The sequence below is a fragment of the Heterodontus francisci genome, chromosome 11 (assembly GCF_036365525.1).
Source record: "Heterodontus francisci isolate sHetFra1 chromosome 11, sHetFra1.hap1, whole genome shotgun sequence".
In the NCBI taxonomy this organism is placed as follows: Eukaryota; Metazoa; Chordata; class Chondrichthyes; order Heterodontiformes; family Heterodontidae; genus Heterodontus; species Heterodontus francisci.
Window position 1 is genome coordinate 66,035,097 of NC_090381.1, and position 20,483 is coordinate 66,055,579.

General features: G+C 42.6%; 1 protein-coding gene across 1 annotated transcript in view; it reads left to right on the forward strand.

The window, feature by feature from the left end:
• LOC137375034 (neuroligin-1-like) overlaps positions 1–20,483 on the forward strand; it is a 280,017-nt gene that overhangs the window by 248,301 nt on the left and 11,233 nt on the right. The window contains exon 4 of the mRNA XM_068041657.1: positions 16,587–16,646. Within this exon, the coding sequence (XP_067897758.1) occupies positions 16,587–16,646 (60 nt within the window). The remainder of the gene's footprint in view (positions 1–16,586; positions 16,647–20,483) is intronic.

The following is a 20,483-nucleotide window of genomic DNA, read 5'->3' on the forward strand; positions in this document are numbered from 1 at the left end:
TGGCCCCACAGTTCAGCGAAGCCTCCCTGGTCACTCTCCTCCAGGCTGTGCGGGCAAGGCAGGAGGTCCTTTTCACCAGTGATGGTAAGAAGTTGCCTTCCCGCCTGAACAAGGCAGCCTGGCTGGAGATGGCAGAGGAGGTGAGTAGACGTGGGACAAACTGCCGTCAAAGGGTCCAATGCTGGCAGGGGATGAACGATCACTCTCCCAGCCAGCCGGGGCCCTTTAGGGCTCCTGCGCACAGGGTACGACTGCCAAAATCATCCACAGCCAAAGGGCCATCAAATCAGCAGCCTTCCTACAGTCAGGCTGCTAGCGCAGAAGTGACACCACATAGGAGCATCCGCAAGCATTTGCAAAAAGCATCATGACTCAAATGGGTCTGCATGGATGACACAACAATGTAGAAATGCCGAAAACAAAATCATCTTCACTAACATGTGTGTTGCTTTTACTGTGTGAATGAAGCGTGCCAACATGTACCGATCGTGGCTTCTGCCATTACATCATTGGCCTTTCAGAACTGCCAAGGTATGGAATAACATTGCCATGCCAGTGTCACCTATGTGCGTCTCCATGGATGCAGTAATATGGACAATGGCTCAGTATTCTGCTGCCAGAAATGGTGGACGCAAAGATGTTGCAGATGCGGACTGCTGCACAACAGGTGAACGAGGGTGCTGTGTGGCTTGCAGCGCCCACGGTGGTTCCTATGGCATGGAGAACCTTTGATCAATGAGGCACTGCTGTACATCCCTAGCTCGCTGCTCGCCTTGCATGCGGTGCCTGGATGCTCTCTGTCCTCCAATGTGCCTTTCCTGCTGTAAGTCCTCAGTGTCCTCATCATTTGACGATGAGTCCTGCTCATGTCTCCACTCATCCTGCAAGGCCTCCCCACATTGAGTGTGTAGTTGTGCACAGCACAGCAGACAGCAACAAGGCAAGGTACCATTTCTGGTTCATACTGCAGGGCAGTACCTGATCTATCCAGGCAGTGAAATTGCATTTTCAGCATGCCGATCGCCTGCTCAGTGGTGGCTCCTGTGGCTCCCTGGCTGGTGTTGTATCTCTCTTCTGCAGCAGTGGTGGGGTACCTCACTGGTGTTAGGAGCCATGTATGCAAGGGGTAGCCCTTGTCTCTAAGAAGCCACCCCTCCATGTGAGCTATTTCAATGAACAGCAACGACAGCTGGGACTGGCGCAGGATGAAGGCATCATGGCAGCTGCCTGGAAAGCGGGCACAGATTTGCATGAATCATTTCCAGTGATCACATGCGAGCTGCACATTGATTGAGTGGAAGCCCTTATGGTTTACGTATTCAGCTGGTCGCCCAGCGGGAGCCTTGATAGCCACATGGGTGCAATCTATAACTCCTGGCGCCTGTGGGAATCCCGTGATGCAGCCGAAACTGGTGGCCTTCTGGGCTTGGCTTTCAGGGTCTGTCGTGAAGCGGATATAGTCACCAGCCCTCCGGAACAGGGCATCGGTGACCTCCCTGATGCAGTGGTGCACTGCTGAATGTGTGATCGCACAAAGGTCTCCGGTGGGCCCCTGAAATGATGCAGAGACATAAAAATTGAGAGCTGCTGTCACTTTGAGGGCCGCAGGCATTGGATGTCCCCTGAATATCTGGACTTACCTTCGCTGGCGAAAATATCTGCCTCTGATGGCCCATCGGCTTTTCTATTTGTGAACTGGACGGCATGTGACGGCCGCCCGTTCATTGTAAAATGCGGAAGTGTGCATCAAGAGGCGGCGGATTGCATAATCAGGAGAGGTAAGTACTGTTTTGAATATGGTAATTAGGTTGCCACCGCTGAGTGGCGGTGGGGGGGGGTGCGCACCGAGGTCCTGAGTGTCAAGGGGCTGGCAAAATTCAGCCCATTAAGTGTAGGAGATGTTGGAAAGGGTTGAACCTTAAACTTTGTGCAGTTTGGAGGGTGGGGGGAAGGTCAAATGTTAAAACTAAGTGTTTGTGGGGGGAATGGAAAATAGTTAATATAATTGTTATTTGGGGGTTGGGAAAGGGTCATTGGAACTTTCTATATTTAATTTTGGGGTGTTCACTTTAAAAAGTTAAATATGTCAGCAGGACTGACTGCCCTTTAAAATTGACGTCAGTGCCTGTGCTGCCATTGCCGGGGATACACAGCCCGCCCCCTCCATGTGATTTGGGGTGGGGGGCCACCCCAGTTATTTAAATGAGCCACCACGCTTGAGATCGTGGTGGCTCTTTTGCATGCGGTCCGCACGGGTGAGCCGACATTTCTTGAGCAGCGGCGGGCTCATAAAATCCAGCCCACTTTTATCTGTAATTATTTACTCACAATTGTTGCAGAACTTTAAATGGGTACTGTAGTCAATTGAATATGTCGATGAAATTATTTTTTGGCTATAAAAAACTGAATCAGCATCTGTTGTCTATCTAAACCTTGTTTTACGATCCAGGCGGGAGGAGTGCACTGTCTTTTCTAGTTCCACTTCTCCACAGGTCACAACATATATTTAAATGTTTACCCAGTTACAGATATGGTCAATCATATACTCTACTCTTTATCCCAGAGTAAAATACACCAATGAGGTTTTTTAATAAACAAAAATTATCAGTTTATTGCAAAACAATACTTATCCAGTAAAGAAGCAAAGCATTAACACACAGATTGAAATATGAAAGTTCCCCTTTTTAAATACCCACACATACTCACACACACTGGTTAAAGAAAAATAAAGAAATTTTCTCTGCAGAGCTCTTTCACAAAAAAAAAGACAAAAAATGGAATACTTTGACCAAATTCTTGTTAATTCTTTAAGAAAACAGATGAGATATGTTGTGACCCAAAATGGCATACAGTCTGGCATCAGAGAACACGTAGATGGGTCACTGGGATCTTTTCTGGAGAAGTTCTTTTCAGGCAGCGTCGAGAATTAATCTGGCAGGCTTTCGAGGAGAAATGCGGCAGCAGGGGTGTCAGATATCACACTTGATACACAGGGTTTCATAGAGACTAGAGGAAGGAGGCAAGCTGGGTACTTCTCTCTTGGCAGGTTGATCTCCAACTGCTTTCAAACACAGTCCACACCCCAACCAGAAAGTCAAAACAATATCCCAAAAGCGACCTCTACCTCCTGACCATCATAAATCATGTCACTTCTCTGCAAACATCTCCCCCAAGTCTCCAAAGTTTCTGTTGTTTATTGAGCTTAAGGCATGTGATATTTAGTAAAGGCTATTTTCAAACACATCTCAAGTGTCCTTTCAGTGAACTTTCAACAAAAAACAAAGTCTGACATCTATGAAATCTTCAGTCTTCCAAAATGAATCCATTTCCACACTTTAAATATGAGTCCTCAAAAAATATTTAACAAAAAATGAAAGAACTTTCATAACACCTGTGATACTATTCTACTCTTTTCTAGGAATTCAGTTAATAATTTTGTTCAAAATGTTAAAGCCGCAGAACTGCTTTGGATGGAAAAGAAAAAGAATGTTCTTATTGTGAATAGAAATAAATCAAGAAACTCAGCATTTTGAAAAAAGAACAGCTACAGTTCACAGAACAGAGATTTAGTTTGTTTTGAGATGCCCTTATTACTTAAATTTATTACATGCATGATGATCTGTTTCTATTCTTTACCAACTTAGTAACTATCTGCAGTAATAATAAAAACAATATCTGACTACAGATGGTCATAAAAATCACATGGTGCATTCTAAAACTGATTCACTTTGTCTGCATTAGTAATATTGATCGCTTAATGTATAAAAGTGCAGAACAAGAGAAAACCATTCAACAATTGAACTTGTTAATCATGAGTCGAAGTAAGATTTTGGAACCTTACATAACTCAATGGTGAGAGTAACTTGAACCATTGCAAGCAGTTTTAGGCAATCCACCTTGAAAAGGACTTTAATGGTTCAAAACTTCTGGGAATTAAAATGCAAAATTATCAAGAAGAGCTTATAGAACGCTACTTGTTTTCAGAGGACAAAAGAACACTTACAGGTGGCATGGTACAGATCTTTGAAATGCTGAAAAGTGTAGTTGATGTAAGTAGTAGTTTTAGCGAATGGTGAATAATTACACTCAATCCATTTATCTTTTTCCAGTGTTGTTAATGGCTATATTCATAATATGGGTTTTATATTTAATAATACAATGTCGACCAATTCACATTTATCCACAGTAAAATCAATTTGCCATTTCTTAGATCATCCATTTAATTTGTACAGGCACCTTTGCATGGTGTCAGTCTGTTTGCCTTAGTCATATAGTTTATCAACAGATTTTATAGTATTATAAAGAATATCCTTCTCCATATCAGTTATGCACACATTCCAAATGCCAATGTGAAACACTGAAAATCAACCCTTTGAGAACTCAGTCAGCATGCCTGTGTTTTCTGACAAAAATCAACATGAGGCCCCCCTCTATCCTCCAGTTTTGGAAGAGCATCCTGAATGGAAAGAAAAAAAGCTTGCATTTATATAGTGCTTTTCACGTCTGTCTGACATCTCAAAATGCTTTACAGCCAATGAAGTACTTTTGAGGTTTAGTCACTGTTGTAATGTAGGAAATGTGGCAGCCAATTTGCTTACAACAAACTCCCATAAACAGCAATGCAATAATAACCAAATAATCTGTTTTTTAGTGTTGATTGAGGAATAAATATTGGTGAAGAAACTGGGGATAACTCCCCTGCTCTTCTTTGAAACAGTGCAATGGGATCTTTTACATCCACCCAAACAGGCAGATGGGGTTTTGGTTTAACGCCTCATCCGAAAGACGGTATCTCCGATGTTGCAGAACTTTCTCAGTACTGTACTGCATCAGCCTTGATTTTTTTATGCTCAAGCCCTGGAGTGGGACTTGAACTCAGAACCTCGTGACCCAGGCGAAAGTCCTAACAACTGAGTCACAGCTGACACTAATGTGCTGATCTTACTGTTTCCATTTTTAATTCCAGGAATGCTTGTCTATTCTGAGTGAGGTTCCAACTCAGTGCTCAGTCGAGATTTAACTTTTTGAGTTGCTTTATAATACGTCTAACTGACCTCAACATATGTTGCACCTTCCCAAGAATTTTTTGGGCTTAATCTGTCTTAATCCAAAATTTATTCATAGCCTTAATTTGTGAAGTCTCCATTCTAAATATTTTTAGTTACTGTATCTCTTCAAGAACACATTTGAAATCGGGTGATGTTGGATGGGTTATGGAGAAGTATCATTTGGGACAGAATCTGGATCTAAAAGATCTCTGCTCCTCTTAAGGTAATGTTTATGCCCAGTTAATTTGAGCCAGATTCCTTATATCTTACTGAACTTCCCCTTTTTCCAGTCTAGCACCGTTGTCTTTAATTCTTCAATATCCTTTTCTGTTCTTGTATGGAATCTAAATATATTGTGGTCACTTTTTCTCAGTTGTTTTCCTAGTCTTGAAACCATTATTTGTCCCAGTTAATTTTCCAGTACTAAATCAGTCAATGCTTCTTTCTTTTTTGGACAATAAATATACTGATCTAGGAAGCAGTCCTGGATACATTCTAAAAAGCATTTTCCACTTTGATCACTTGCATTTCTCTTTATTCCAGTTTATCTTGGGATAGTTAAAATCACCAACATGATTGTTCTTCCACAGCTCTTTGAAACTATCTGCAAATCTTCACCTTTAGCTCATCCCCACCGTTTGGTGGCCTAGAATACACACTAAGGGCTGGATTTTGTTGAGCTCTCGACATTGGGCTCTATGGCCAGTGGATTGCAGTAGTAGTGGCCCACCATGGAACCCGATGCCGGGAATGCTGGGCCCAATCTTCCCGGCGGAAGCTCCATGGCGGCACATCCGCTGCTCCGGGGGTGAGGGGGAGGGGGGAGATTTCAGGATTCAAATCACCTATATAAATACAGTTAATCTTACTGGCAGTTCCTGATCTTCCAAGTGACGTGCGGCACTCCCACACCTTCACTTTCCCGTCCAGGGAAAGCTGGTGACACCAAAGTGAGGAAGGGAGGAAACTCTGCATTTGCAGTGCAGTTGGGAGGGGTGGGGGGTGAAGGGGTCAACTCTGCACTTAGTGCAGTTGGGATCGAAAAGGGGTATCTGGGCTTTTCTGGTGTAGTTGATGTGGGTGGGTCAAACTATATATTTTGTTGCAATTGTGGGAGGGGGGAGAACACGGTCAACACAGGCCTGGCAGCCCTTTAAAAATGGTGCCAGCGCCTGTGCGGAAACAGGTGACGCCATTGATGGCATTGCCAAGGCCACCCCCGCCATGTGATTGCGGGGGGTGAGGGGAGGGTAGTTGAGGCCGCCCTACTTATTATAATGAGCCACCTTTATGCTGGCAGTGGGGGATCTCGACGTCGGGGGAAACAGATGCCGAGATCCCCCCATCGCCTCTTTTCCAGTAGGCCCACCGAATTTATTGCCAATCAGGCACTTAAGTGGACAGTGGCAGGCCTTCCATAGGATTTAGGAACCCGTTGCTGGAAGTCCTACCCTTGGAGAGCTGCCGGCCAATCAAAGGTGTTCGTGGGGGACGGTTGGGAGTATGGTCGGCAGCAAGGGCAGGAGCGGGCCTTCTCTTGTCGATGCCAATCCATCGTTCAGACACTAAGTGCCAATTAACGAGAGACCCCCCTCCCCCCCCCCCCCCCGCCCCCAAAGACGGGTCCCGCCTCCACAGCTGCCAGCCAGTCAGAGGGCCAGCAGCTCAGCAGTATCAGCAGCGCCACTGGGAACATGGGAATGGTGACCACTGCCGGTACTGCAAAGGTCTTGAACCCAGGCCCAGCACTGAAACCCCGGACCTCAGGTAGGTGAGGCGGGGTTGCCGTGGTCAGTCTGGAAGGCTCTGGCGAGGGGGGTGATGGTGCAGTCCTGGGGAGGGGTGTCCCGGGGGTAAAATGGCTCACTTGGGGGGGGCCCTCCGTGGGCCACAAATTGCCCATGAAGGAGGGATCCCCAGGGAGGGCACCACGTGTTACAATGTGTCTGCGCCATGTGGCGGAGGCACATCCTGCTGCTGGTAAGATCCTAGTGGCGGTGAGGACAGCCCCTTATTTGGCCATTAATAGGCTACTTAAGAGCCTTAATTGGCCTCTGGGCAGGAAGACCGTTGTCAGCCTATCCTGCACTGGGAAGATCGCTTGGCGATGCGCCCTCTGCTCCTCCTGCCACCTGTCGCGATACTCTGTGCCACCCCCGCCTCCGACCCCGCCTCAGGAGCCCACAGAAAATCCCAGTCACTATCACTAGTTGCACTGTGCTTTCTTGCTTTCCACTCGTCACCTAATTTTGCCAGTCCATGGACCTCATTTCTTGGCCATTATTCGGAACATTCAACCAATATTTGAACTTGCCAGTAGCTTTTCTTGCATGTCCCACAATTGTTGTATCCCTGCATTAATTAGATCTCTCGAGAATATTTGTCATCAAAGTACCCACTTTGGGTAATTGGTTTGTGGATTTGATAGCTCTGTCATGTGTGTCATGATCACTCACATTACTACTATCCAGCCCTTGATCTATCACATTCTGTCCTCAGAACCCTCATCACAAAGCATGTGAACATTTGTGGTACAAGGTGCCTCATTTACTTCTATCAGCTGCTCAGCATCTGAGATTTTGTAATTAATCGTGAAGGATAAATCTAAACAGTTTGATTGCCATGTTTGATAAGTACTGTCTTACATCACAACCTGTTACCTTACCAGGGCCTTTCCATTCCCCATGACCCTCTCAGTGCTCTCTGTATTTTCTCTGAGACCTCAGCCTTGATGAAAGCCTGTCTCCCTGCATGTAAAGCATTCAAATATGCAGAAAAATGGAACTAACTGTAGTACCTTCTCGAGCTGGAGGACTTTTGTACAGAGCAGAAGGCAATTTGAGATTTTGTCCATAAACTAATTGATAGGGACTATATCCTCCAACCATCTGTAGTGAATTCTTTGCATGAATCACCTATGCCAGGGAGGTTATCAGCTGGATCAGCTAAAATTTTATGCAGCATTTCGTCGATCACTGTATGATTCCTTTCACAATGTCCATTCTGAAAGAACTTTTAGCTGTGGAATTCATGACCATAATGATCATATTTTCACACATGCTCTGAACTTGTCATTGGCAGATTCCTGTCCAATATCAGTCAGAAACTTCCCTGGTGCCCTAAGTCCAGTCCCTATCCATTTCTTCATGATTTTGTCTATAATAACCCTTTTGTCCTTACTATGTATTATTGTAGACAGACTAATTCTTGTTGCAGGTCTATAAAATGTCGGCTGAAAATATTTCTGTCTTTGTCCCATATCTTTAGATCCATGGCAACTACCTTGTTAAAGTCACATGCCATTAGAAGGCTTACCATAGGACTTGGAGGGTTCCTTCAATACTTTTTACAGATTTCACACTGCTCACTAATCTCTTCTATTAGCCTCATCTACTCTTCTTCAACTACACCTGCAGCTTTTAGCAGAATTTTTAACCTTTGACAAGTAGGGTGAGCAAATTGTTTATATAACAAGGGCAATTTGCAATTTTTTCTTTCTGATTCTGTTACAACCGAGGTGGGAGGAGTGCACTATCTTTTCTTGTTCCACTTCCCCATAGGTCACAATATATATTTAAATGTTTACCCAGTTACCGATGTGGTCAAATATAAACTCTACACTTTATCCCAGAATAAAATACACCAACCAGGTTTCTTTAATAAACAACAAAATTATCAGTTTATTATCAAAAAAGACCTATCCAGTAATGAAACAAAACATTAACACACAGATTGAAATGTGAAACTTCCCTTTTTTAAATTCCCGATACACACAAACACTGAAAAAATACAGAAATTCTCTCTGCAGAAGTCTGTTGCAAAAAAAAGACAAAGAAGTACTTTGGCTAAATACTTGCTAATTCTTGAAGAAGAGAAGATATGGAAGGAAGTGAGTTGTCCCTTTTGGTCTTGTGTCTGGGTATATGGTGAGGGGTCACTGGGATCTTATCTAAAGCAGTTCTTTTCAGGCAGTGTTGAGAATTAATCTGGTAGGTTTTAACAGCTTCACAGGAGAGATACAGCACCAGGGATTTTAGCTCTCCCACATTGGATCTTTGCATGGTTTCTTCAAAGAGGTAGAGAAAGAGGTGAGCTGGGTGGTTTCTTTTTCCTTGGCAGGCAAAACACCAACTGTCTTCAGAACAGTTCACACCCCAACTGAACTGAAAACAATATCCAACCCCCAAACAGAAAGTCAACCTCCTGACCTCCATAAACCTTGAACTGTGGCTTCTCTGTAAACATCTTCTCCAGGTCACCAAGGTTTCTGTTGTTTATTGAGCTTAAAGCACATGATTTCCAGCAAAGGTTCTTTTCAAACAACATCTCAGTATCCTTTCAGTGAACTGTTAACAACAAAACAAAGATTTATAAAATCTTCAGCCTTCCAATGAATCCATTTCCACAATTTAAATATGAATCCCCAACTAAAATACTTAACAAAAAATATAGAAGCACCTTCAAAACAATTTTTATCACTTGTGTGATCAATACTTATCTAATGTGAAATCTACGCTCTAATGTGAAACATTAAGTTTTGTGAAGGGGATACAAAAATGTCCTGACTGGGTAAACTACAGATCAACTGACTTCCCAGAAATAATTGCCTTAACATGCACAATGTCAAGTTTCATTTGTGCCTTTTTCATCGAAGATTTACTCTAAAGCATAGGTATCTCACTACAGACTACATCAGTACCTACAAAATGGCTTACTCCAGCTATTTTACATGGAATTACATTTCTCTTTAGTGACCCCAAACTGTTGTCATCACCAAGCTTAAAGCAAGTAGTATTTTTATGTTCCTTAACCTTGCATTGATCCTCACTACTTAGCAAATCAAGATAATATTTTAACCAATCTGGCCCACACATTGTTGAAGTATAAGCACTATCTAGTCCTGCACAAGAGTCTGTGACTAACACATTCATCACAGGACTAAAATTCCTTGTTTTTTTCAGGTTGTTTTTCTTCAGGTTTGCACTTGCTGCTGTTCAATATTCAGTGTATTCACACCTAATTTGTACTAATGCTTTGTCTTTCAACACACGATCAACATATTGTTTGCCTTTGCTCCGTGACCTTTTGGTCAGCTATGTGGCCTGGTCCAATCTGCACCTTCTCCTTTGTTATCTCTTGCCCCACCCCCACCTCACTTGTTTATAATCTGTGACTTTTCTAATATTTGTCAGTTCCGAAGAAGGGTCACTGACCCGAAACGTTAACTCTGCTTCTCTTTCCACAGATGCTGCCAGACCTGCTGAGTGATTCCAGCATTTCTTGTTTTTGTCTAAAATTCCTTGTGACTAGTACAATTGGTTCAGATTCATCATTATCTTTATTTTCTGCCTCAGAATTATCTGTGTCCTGTCATTTTGAGGACCCTGCCTCTCCACTTTGGGCAGTTCATCGCATAATGGTACTTTGAGTCACACCTGAAGCAGCTATTAACTGTTCCTTGGGCATTCCTGGGATTCATTCGGCCATTATTTTTGTTGCAGTTCCTTCTGCTGGAATAGTCAGATCTACTGAAGGCATTTTCATCCTCCTTCCGTTGAATTGACACCGTCCCTGGTATTTGGACTATTTCGAAATTTGGCAATTCTTGAGTCTGCTATTCTTTGTGTCACCGCAGAATGTCTCATTTGTTCTACAAAGGCTGAAGGAAATGACATGTTTCCCCAGGATTTTTTTAAAGGCAGCAGACATTCTGATCCAACAGGGTCCCCTTCTCCGAGAACCAAACACCAGTTAGAACCAGTAGCCTGTCCATATGAGACCCCTTAATACAATCCAGTAATTTAAAAGCTAGTACCTATCCCAGGATCCCCAAATTGAATTTAGTCAATCTTTTACACAACTTGTTAAAGTCCATGATATATTCTTCCATGGAATGACCACCTTTTTCTGAAATCTATCAATTTTGGCCATACCTCATAGGCATTTAACAGATCATCTTTCTTGTAGATTTCATCCAAGAAGTCTACTAGAAAGTCTAACTAAACCTTCATCCTTATCCAACTGATGGACATCCAGCTCACAAAATACTTTACTTCCGATTATACTTCTTGTAGCAAGTGAAAATGCCAAGGCCATATCTTGTTTTCTCTTTGGTGGGGACTAACCTGTGTCCACATATCCATTTCCTTCTTCCACTAGTCATATGATTTAGACTCAGAGAACATCGGAGGGTAATCATACCCCAACGATTTACACTCGCTTTGTGCCATTTTCCACAACGGTTGCTAGGATTTTAGTTTTCTGTCTGAAAAATATTTCATAGTTTCCACCCTTCACCTTTAGGCAATCATCCTCTCTACCATATTATATTCCAGAAAGCCAGGTGGTGACTGTATTACGACCGAGGATGGAGGAATGCACTATCTTTCTCTAATTCCACTACTCCACTGGTCACAACATATATTTAAATGTTTTACCCAGTTACCGATACGGCCAATTATATAAAAGCAAAATACTGCGGATGCTGGAAATCTGAAACAAAAACAAGAAATGCTGGATTCACTCAGCAGGTCTGGCAGCATCTGTGGAAAGTTTGTACCAAAATGCACCGCAGAAACTCACCACGCCTCTTTCGACAGCATCTACCAAACCCGCGACCTCTACCATCTAGAAGGACAGGGCAGCAGTTGCATGGGAACACCAGCACCTGCAAGTTCCCCTCCCAGTCACACATCATCCTGACTTGGAAATATATCGCCATTCCTTCTCTTTCGCTGGGTAAAAATTCTGGAACTTCCTCCCTAACAGCACTATGGGTGTACCAACACCACAAGGTCTGCAGTGGTTCAAGAAAGTGGCTCACCACCACCTTCTCAAGGGCAATTAGGGATGGGCAAAGTGGAAGATTGCCTAGGCATGGCCTGTCCAGAAAAAGCAGGACAGATCCAATCCGGCCAATTACTGCTCCATCAGTCCACTGCCCATCATCAGCAAAGTGATGGAAGATGTTGTCAACAGTGCTATTAAGTGACTCTTACTCACCAATAACCTGCTCACTGATGTTAAGTTTGGGTTCTACCAGGACAATTCAGCTCCAGACCTCATTACAGCCTTGGTCCAATCATGGACAAAAGAGCTGAATTCCAGAGGTGAGGCAAGTATGACTGCACTTGATATCAAGGGAGCATTTGATTTTGCTGTTACAGAGGGAGTTCCAGGATTTTGACCAGCAACAGTGAAGCAATGGCAATATATTTCCAAGTCAGGGTGCTGTTGACTTGGAGGGGAACTTGCAGGTGGTGTTCCCATAAGCCTGTTGCCCTTGTCCTTCTAGGTGGAGTCCAGGAGCTGTAGTAAAATCAAAGTCATTGGGAGTCAGGGGGTGGGAGTCACACAAAGGAAGATGGCTTTGGTTGTTGGTGGCCAATCATCTCTTCCCCAGGATATTGCTTCATGGGTTCCTCAGGGCAGTATCCTAGGTCCAACCATCTTCAGCTGCTTCATCAATGGCCTTCCCTCCATCATAAGGTCAGAAGTGGGGATGTTCGCTGATGATTACACAGTGTTCAGTTCCATTTGCAACTCCTCGAGTAATAAAGCAGTCCATATATATTGCCTAAAATAAAAGCAAAATACTGAAGATGCAGAAAACCTGAAATAAAAACAGAAAATGCTAGAACTCAGCTGCTCTGGCAGCATCTGTGGAGAGAGAAGCAGAGTTAAAGGTCACAGACCTGAAAAGTTAACTCTGTTTCTCTCTCCACAGATGCTGGCAGATCTGTTGAGCATTTCCAGTTTTTATTCCATATATATTGCCGTTCCTTTACTGCTGCTGGGTCAAAATCCTAGAACTCCCTCCCTAACAGCACTGTGGTATACCAACATCATATGGACTACAGCAGTTCAGTAAGGTGGCTCATCACCACCTTCTCGAGGGCAATTAGGGACGGGCAATAAATCCTGGCCTTGCCAGTAATACCTATGTCCCTTGGATGAATGTAAAAAAACCCTCTTTTTCTAGGTTTGATGCAAGTATATTTATGGGTGAGTTGAAAATGTGCTCTTTTGCAGTTGCATCTACCATATTGGGCAGTCTAAAAATGTGGATGGCAGTGTTTTCATTTATCTAATAGGAATGGAGTGCTTCTTTTTCCCACCCTCTTTAATGTTGTTGAACTTTGGGGATGTGTTCAGGAGCCATCCAGTAATTCTGTCCAAAGCACCCCTGCAAGAGATGTAGTGAAGTCTGTGTAGCATTCAGTGCAACAGATATTGGGCTGAATTTTATGAGTGCGCCGCCAATTGTGGCGGCGCGCTCTGATCTCAGTCTGACCGCAAGGATCCATCGTCGCAGAGCCTCTGCGATACTTCACACGGGGGCTCATTTAAATGGAGGGGACGGAGCTGCCGTCCCTGATGACGTAGAGGTGGCAGCCGCTCCATCCCCGGCAATGGTGTCCAGCTCCACTCTGGGCACCAGCGCCATTTTTAAAGGGCTACAAGGCCTTCATTTTAATTAACATTTTTAAAGGGACAGGTGTTAAAACATTAAAGTTTAAGCTTTATTATCAGTGCAAATCCCTTCTCCTACCCTTCAATGAAATCGCTATATCTGAATAGCCATTTCCAGACAAAAATATTAAAGATTAAATTCCGACCCTGACCTTTCACCACTTTACCTTTCAACCCCTTCCCAGCAACCCCCCCCCCCACCAATCGCATAGGATTCTGCCATTACACCCCGCCCGCCCTGAAAATTTCACTCCTCCCCCTCCCCACCAGTGTCACGCTTCCGAACTCAGAACGGCGTTCCGAAGGCACGGGAGTTCCGGCCAATGGCCGGAACATCGGCATGGGACATTTGTTGCCACCAAGTAAGTAATTATGTTTTAATTTTAATATCATTTGCATATGAAATGAAGGCCCCACCGCTCGCTGCAACGAGGTCTCAACGCCACCGGTAAAATGCGGAAGAATTTTCCGGGCCCCCCCCACCACGACCCCTGACGCCGGAGGGCTATTAACATTCAGACAGTTGAGTGTCAGATATATTGCTGAGATGGTGATAATTGTTAGTAGTAACATAACTAGAGATTGAAAGGGGTAAATAACTTACAAAATGAGGCAGGGTAGGAACCTAATAAATGTGATACCTGTTCTAATGTGGATTGGTAGGACTGTATACATTGTAAATGCATCTTAATATGACTGCTGAGTAAGTCAAGCTGAAAATTATTTTAAATACAGTACTCAAACTTTGATTTCTTGAATACTTATACAAAAATATTGAGTTTTGTTGTTTATGAAGATTGAACTTTCAATTTTACATGTATTGATGGCACTAAGTATTCCTTCAGGAAGTCAACTGTGATTTTAAATTCAAGACAGTGCGGGAAAGCCCGAGCCATTTTCAGACAATGCAATTTGCGCCCCCTTGCCAATTACTGCACTTTAGGAAATATTTCCTTATTAACTTTCAACCAACTCATTGCAGAGCTGAGGCTATCAGATTTTGATTTTGCACTACAGAATCTTGAATACTTGGAAATAAGATGAAACTGCCAGAACTCTCAATCATACTTCTTAGAGTCCTTTAGAAAAAGTGATAGTCAGGCTCGTTACCTTGTTGTATACTGAATACAAAGTTCAGACAAGTGGTAGCACCCAAAGTATTTTCCAACAAGTCTTCCCATAGTTTTAGGCATTTTTCATCATTTCCCTCATTTAAAATCATGAGCAGGAAATGTTTTCTTTATTTGCTGTGTGAAGAATATTGATTGCTTTAATTTTTGTATTGTTAAAGATATGAAAACTATTTATTTGGAAGAAAATATTGTTAGCAGGTAAAATGGTCATTTGAGCCACTGCACATGGCACTTCAAAATCCAATCATATTTGTTTAGGGTCTTGAACTTGATACGCTAATCATTCTTTTAAGGGTTCACGCACACTAAAATGAATTTTGCAAAACTGTTTTGATTTTAAAAAAAGGAGGCAAAAGGAAAAAATGTTGTATTTTTATATGGATACCATGTAATGGTCACAGTTCAGATTCCAGAATCACAGCAAATTAAAAATATGTGATAAGCTTTGTCAAGAAGAAAATATAAAATTCATGGTCTGAGTCTTTAAGATTTGTGCTTATTGTATGATCTTACCATTCATGTTCATTGCTCCTAATTGTGCTACTTTTGAATGCATGCAGAACTCATTGACACTTACCCAGCATGAGCAGTTAAGTTCTTTGTTGTTCAAAGGATTTTATGTAAGATTAATGTACTGCAAATCTGGGCACTCTGTGATTGTTCCCATTAGAGCCTGCATGACACTGGAATACTTGTTAGTGGTGTCTAGTACTTTATCCTGCTTTGGCTGCTCAAAGTTTATGAATGTTTTTCTTATATCTCTAAATAGTACAAAATGTGTGTTCTTCTACAGTAAGAAATGAGATTCCACTATAAGTTTCAACTTTCTGCTACTTAATTTTTTTTATGTAGATAACATCTGGAAGTACTTATTGAAACAAAGGGATAAAATTTTTAAAAATCAGTTTACATTATGATACAAATCTATGATTTACAGTTGAAAATGTATGCTACTTGTTAAATGAGCCATCAAAATTTAAAAATCCAGAATGACAGCTGCTGTCACTGTGATAGTTAACTCATATGATATATAATTAGGTATTATATTCTTATCTCACTTAAATACTGATACTTTGCATACCTCTAGAAGGTCTACAAATTATTATGTTTTCAGAATTTTAGTTGACACTTTATTAATACCAGGTCTTATTTAATTAATTTGTTACCTCCTTGTATTTTTATAGTAGATAAACCTTTCCAATCATTTCACTCCTAAGTTAAATCAGAATTGTTGCAGTGTAAGTTTATGGTGCAGTACAATGTAGAGGAAACAATGTTTTAGGGTATGCCAAATGTGGATAATGACTTTGAAAAAGATTCCTCCCCAAGTTCATATATGATGTTTACCAACCAAAAGCAGAATTCATTGAAATTGATGACTTTGAAAACCCTTCTTTACATTGTATCCCATATTTCTTATCTCTGGAAACAGCAATTTTTGCAGTTTTTTGTATTTTGTGATCTGCTTTAAAAAGCAATTCAAGAGCAAAATACTCTATTTTCTGAATGAAATCTGTGGAAAATATTTAATCAATGTAAAAAGGACTTGACACTTTTGATATTGCAACCCGTGTAACAGGTTGATCAGTTTAGTTATCAACAAAGGAGTTTTAGTCTTTTTTTCTCTTTTCTTGAAATGGTGGGTATACTGAGACAGTGTTTCTTTTTGGAATTGGTGCATATTGCTTTCTTTACAAAGTAATTGAAAAGCTTATGCTGTAATTTAAAACTTCTTAAATATGAAATGTGTTTTAGGATTTTTATCTTTTTATACATTTTTAGATATTTTGTGCTGTTGCTTTTTTAAACAAATGCAATTTTACATTTCAATTTTTCAAGAAATGTTTTAAAGCAATATTTTTTAGCTTTTCTGAAGTCATGTATGTTCTTGAATTCTCTTTTTTTCCTCTATTTTCTTCATTTTTAATCCTAGGTCCCCTTGCAAAGAAACAGGCTGATGATTTAGGTGATAATGATGGCGCAGAAGATGAAGGTATTTTTTTGCCGCCATTCCAATGTGCATGACAATGAGCATCTAAATTTTTCGTCCCTCTTAAAGTACATTTTTAATGCATTTTTGAAGTGCAGATTTTTAGCACCTTTTCAGCCCTTTTGTCTTATTGTTTATTATTGACATTTTATCATTTTTTACTTGAATACATAAAGATTATTCTTCTTATTCTTCCAGAGTACTTGACTGTAGCAATTTAAAAAAGAATTGCCACCACAAAACATTATTGAAACAATCTTTTTTAAGCTCACATTTGTGTTGACATAAATGTAGGTGTTTTAAACGTGGTATCAGCTCAGATGTCGTATGACTTAAAATATTAAAGACATGTTATACCTAATTAGCATTAATGCATGCCTTCAAATTATTTGCTTTTTTGCAGGTACAAACCAGGTTTATTTGGTCTTTCCTTAATTTATGTCGCAACCGTATATAAATGTTATCGATTAATAAATCCGTGCAGCATTGTTCTTCACAAAGGCCAAATAGTTTCAAACATAAATGCTTCTCAATCAAAGATTTTTGCATGTGTACAGTATTTGTTGGAGAGATTGGAGTGTGGACCAATGTTGCATGTACTTCTAATGTAACACTAAGAATCACATGTTTTGTGCAATGATAATATAACACATGTTGCTCCTTTTGTTGCCACAGTTCGGATATGTAAACTCCAATTTAATTGTAGTTCTAGTAGCAGTGCTGCACCGTGCCCCTGCATTGCACATATACATTAAGATCAGGAACAGTATGTAGATCACACCACATGGATTTTACTACAGATAAACCTGAAGTTATGTTTCAGTTGTGATGCCCCAAGTAGTTTAAAAAACACTGGCATTGTCAGGACTCGCACACGAATGACCATTCAAGTCAGATACCATTAAGTAATAACATCCTTCTCTGTCATCCAGTTTTCAGGCACTGCTCTCTCCTGATTCCTTCATACCTGTTGCAATGCAAAGATACATTGCACCTAATGGTTTATCTTTTATCTGCATAATCACCTCTGTTGTACCTCTGAAGTCAGTTCTTGGTCTTCCCCTTTTCACCATGATACCCCTTGGTCAAATCATGAAAGCATGGGGTCAGCTTTTACATATATGGTGGTGATACCCAATTCTACCTTTCTGCTTCCTCCATCAATCCAAAATATCTTGCTTAGTTCTCCAGCTGCCTGTCTGACATCAAAACCCAATGAGCAGTGTGCCAATGAGCCAAAATTTCCTCCACTTCAATGTTCAGCAAAATCAAAGCAATTCTTTTATATTTCTACCTGTAACCATATGCTTTTGGTCTTGGCTATATCAGCCTCCCAGCTGCCACCTCAGGCTGAGTCAGGACAAATGGAACCTTTGCGTACTGCTTGACCCAGTTGTGGGCTTCCTGTCTCACAACTGCCCCATTACCAAGACTGCTAATCCACCTCTATGACATTGCCTCTCTTTATCCATGTCTCTTTCCAACCCCCACCCCTCCCCACTTCCCACCACTGAAACTCCAAATGATCTGTAAAGACTGACTTCTCCAAAGCTCTCTCAGCTGGCTTTCATGCCTTAACCCATTACAAACTTCAATTTGTTCAAAATGCTTCAGCCTGTATCCTCAACTGCATAAATTTTCATACTGCCATCACCCCCATTCTCTCAAAGCCCCACCAGCAACCCAGGCGTCATTGAGCTCACATCAAAATCCTTACCTACATTTTCATATCCCTGCATGCATGCTCCTGGCTAACTTGGCAGTTTATCCTCCTGCTTTATATCCCTGCAGTCCCCTTTGTTTCTCTAACATTGTGGCTGAATTTTATTAAGAATAATCTTAATTTTGCACATTCCATGTCGTGAGACTTAAATATACCATAAAACGTAATACAGAGATTTACAGAGAACACACTGACACAAATGGGAATGCATGGGTGTCACAACAATGTAAATACGCCTTTCACTAAATGTTCTTCACCAACATGTGTATCCTTTTCTCTGTGTAAATGATGTGTGCCAGCATGTAGCGCCAATGTCACATCCCTTTGCACCGTTGACCTTTCAGGAGAGCCAACATATGCAATAACAGCATTGCCATGCCACCATTACTCATGAGCGTCTCCACGGATGCAGTAACATGGACATTGGCTCAGTCAGCTGCTGCCTCTAATGGTTTACACAGGCATGCTGCAGATGTGGACTGGTGCACAGCAGGTCAGCGAGGGTGATGTGTGGCTTGTCGAGCTCATGTCAGTTCCTATGGAGCAGAGAGCCTTTGGCTGATAAGCCACTTCCGTACATCCCTAGCTGTGTGGAGATCCTGGGTGCCATCTGCCCTCCCATGCGTCTTTCATGTTGTAAGTGCTCAGTTTCCTCATAGTCCGAGGAGGAACCCTGTTGAAGTCTCTCCTCATCATGCCAGTCGTGGCCCCAATTGGGTGCATAGTTGTGCAGAGCAACAAAGAAAGGAGCTGGCCTTTTCAGCCCATAGTACAGGGCATCATCCTATCCATCCAGGCATTGGAGGCACTCTTTCAGCATGCTGATCTCCTGCTCAATGGTGGCTTATGTAGCTCAGTGGCTGGCATTGTATCTCTCCTCTGCAGCAATGGTGGGGTCTCTCACTGGTGTCGGGAGCCATGTCTGCAAAGGATAGCCCTTATCTCCAAGAATCCACCCCTCCATCTGAGCCAGTTCACTGAACAACGGTGGCAGCTGGGTCTGACGCAAGACCCAAGTGTCATGGCAGCTCCCGAGAAGCTGTCACACATTTGAAGCGAGCATCTGTGGTGATCACATACCAGCTTCACCTGGATTGAGAGGGCTCCTTTAATGGTGACGTCTGCAGGTGGTAGCCTGGCAGTAGGCCTGATGGGCACATGAGTGCAGTCTATGAACATTACAACCTATGGTTCTCTGGCAATGGTGTCAGAACCAATGGCCCTCTGGGCCTGGCTGTGAGCGTCCGTCCTGAAGCGGACATACTCACTGGCCCTCCGGTGCAGGGCATTGGTGACCTCCCTGATGAAGCGATGCACTGCTGACTGTGTGACCCCACAAAGGTCTCTGGTGGGCCCCTAAAAAGGTGCAGAGGCGTCAGGCGTGAGAACCGCTGCTACTATGAGGAACAAAGGCATGGGATGTCCACCGGAGCCCATGGACTGCAGATCATCCTTGAGCAGGGCACAGAGACGTGTCACCACCCTCTCCACATGCACAATCGCCTCTGACACTGGTGCTCTGACATCCGATGGCATGTCATGTGGTGCCTCTAGATGCATGGCAAATGTAATGGCGATCTCCCCTTGGGGGCTGCTGCTCACTACTGGGGGCCTCTATGTGGATCGCACCTGCCTGTTGATTTTACCTATTTTCTTGTGATAAATAAAGTTGAACCCTGCATGTATTCAAAGGTTCTTAACAGGGCATGGATTGGTGTTGACGGGTACATCAGCTGCTTTCCTGGATCAACTATGTGGTGTGCCATGGCATTGCCCATCTTGGACAACACTCAGAGTGGCACAGCATGACCACATCAAGATCCTACCAGTTGAATCGATAGCCCCCACCATCTATATAACTTTAATGCTCCTGCCCTTTCTGGCACTCTCCCCACACACAGGGTGCCTAGTGCGCCATTGCCCTCTCACAAACACAGAGCCTACACTGTTAACGGAGGGATGGTACATAGTACCTCCCTTCATGCCAGCACAGCTTTTCCTCCAGTAATCCCAGACCCCCCTCCCTTTCAGAACGCAGAGTGACACCGCTGTGTATCCCCCCTCCCTCCTCCCTTCCAGAATGCAGAGTGAGACCCTTGTGTATCCCCTCTCCTCCC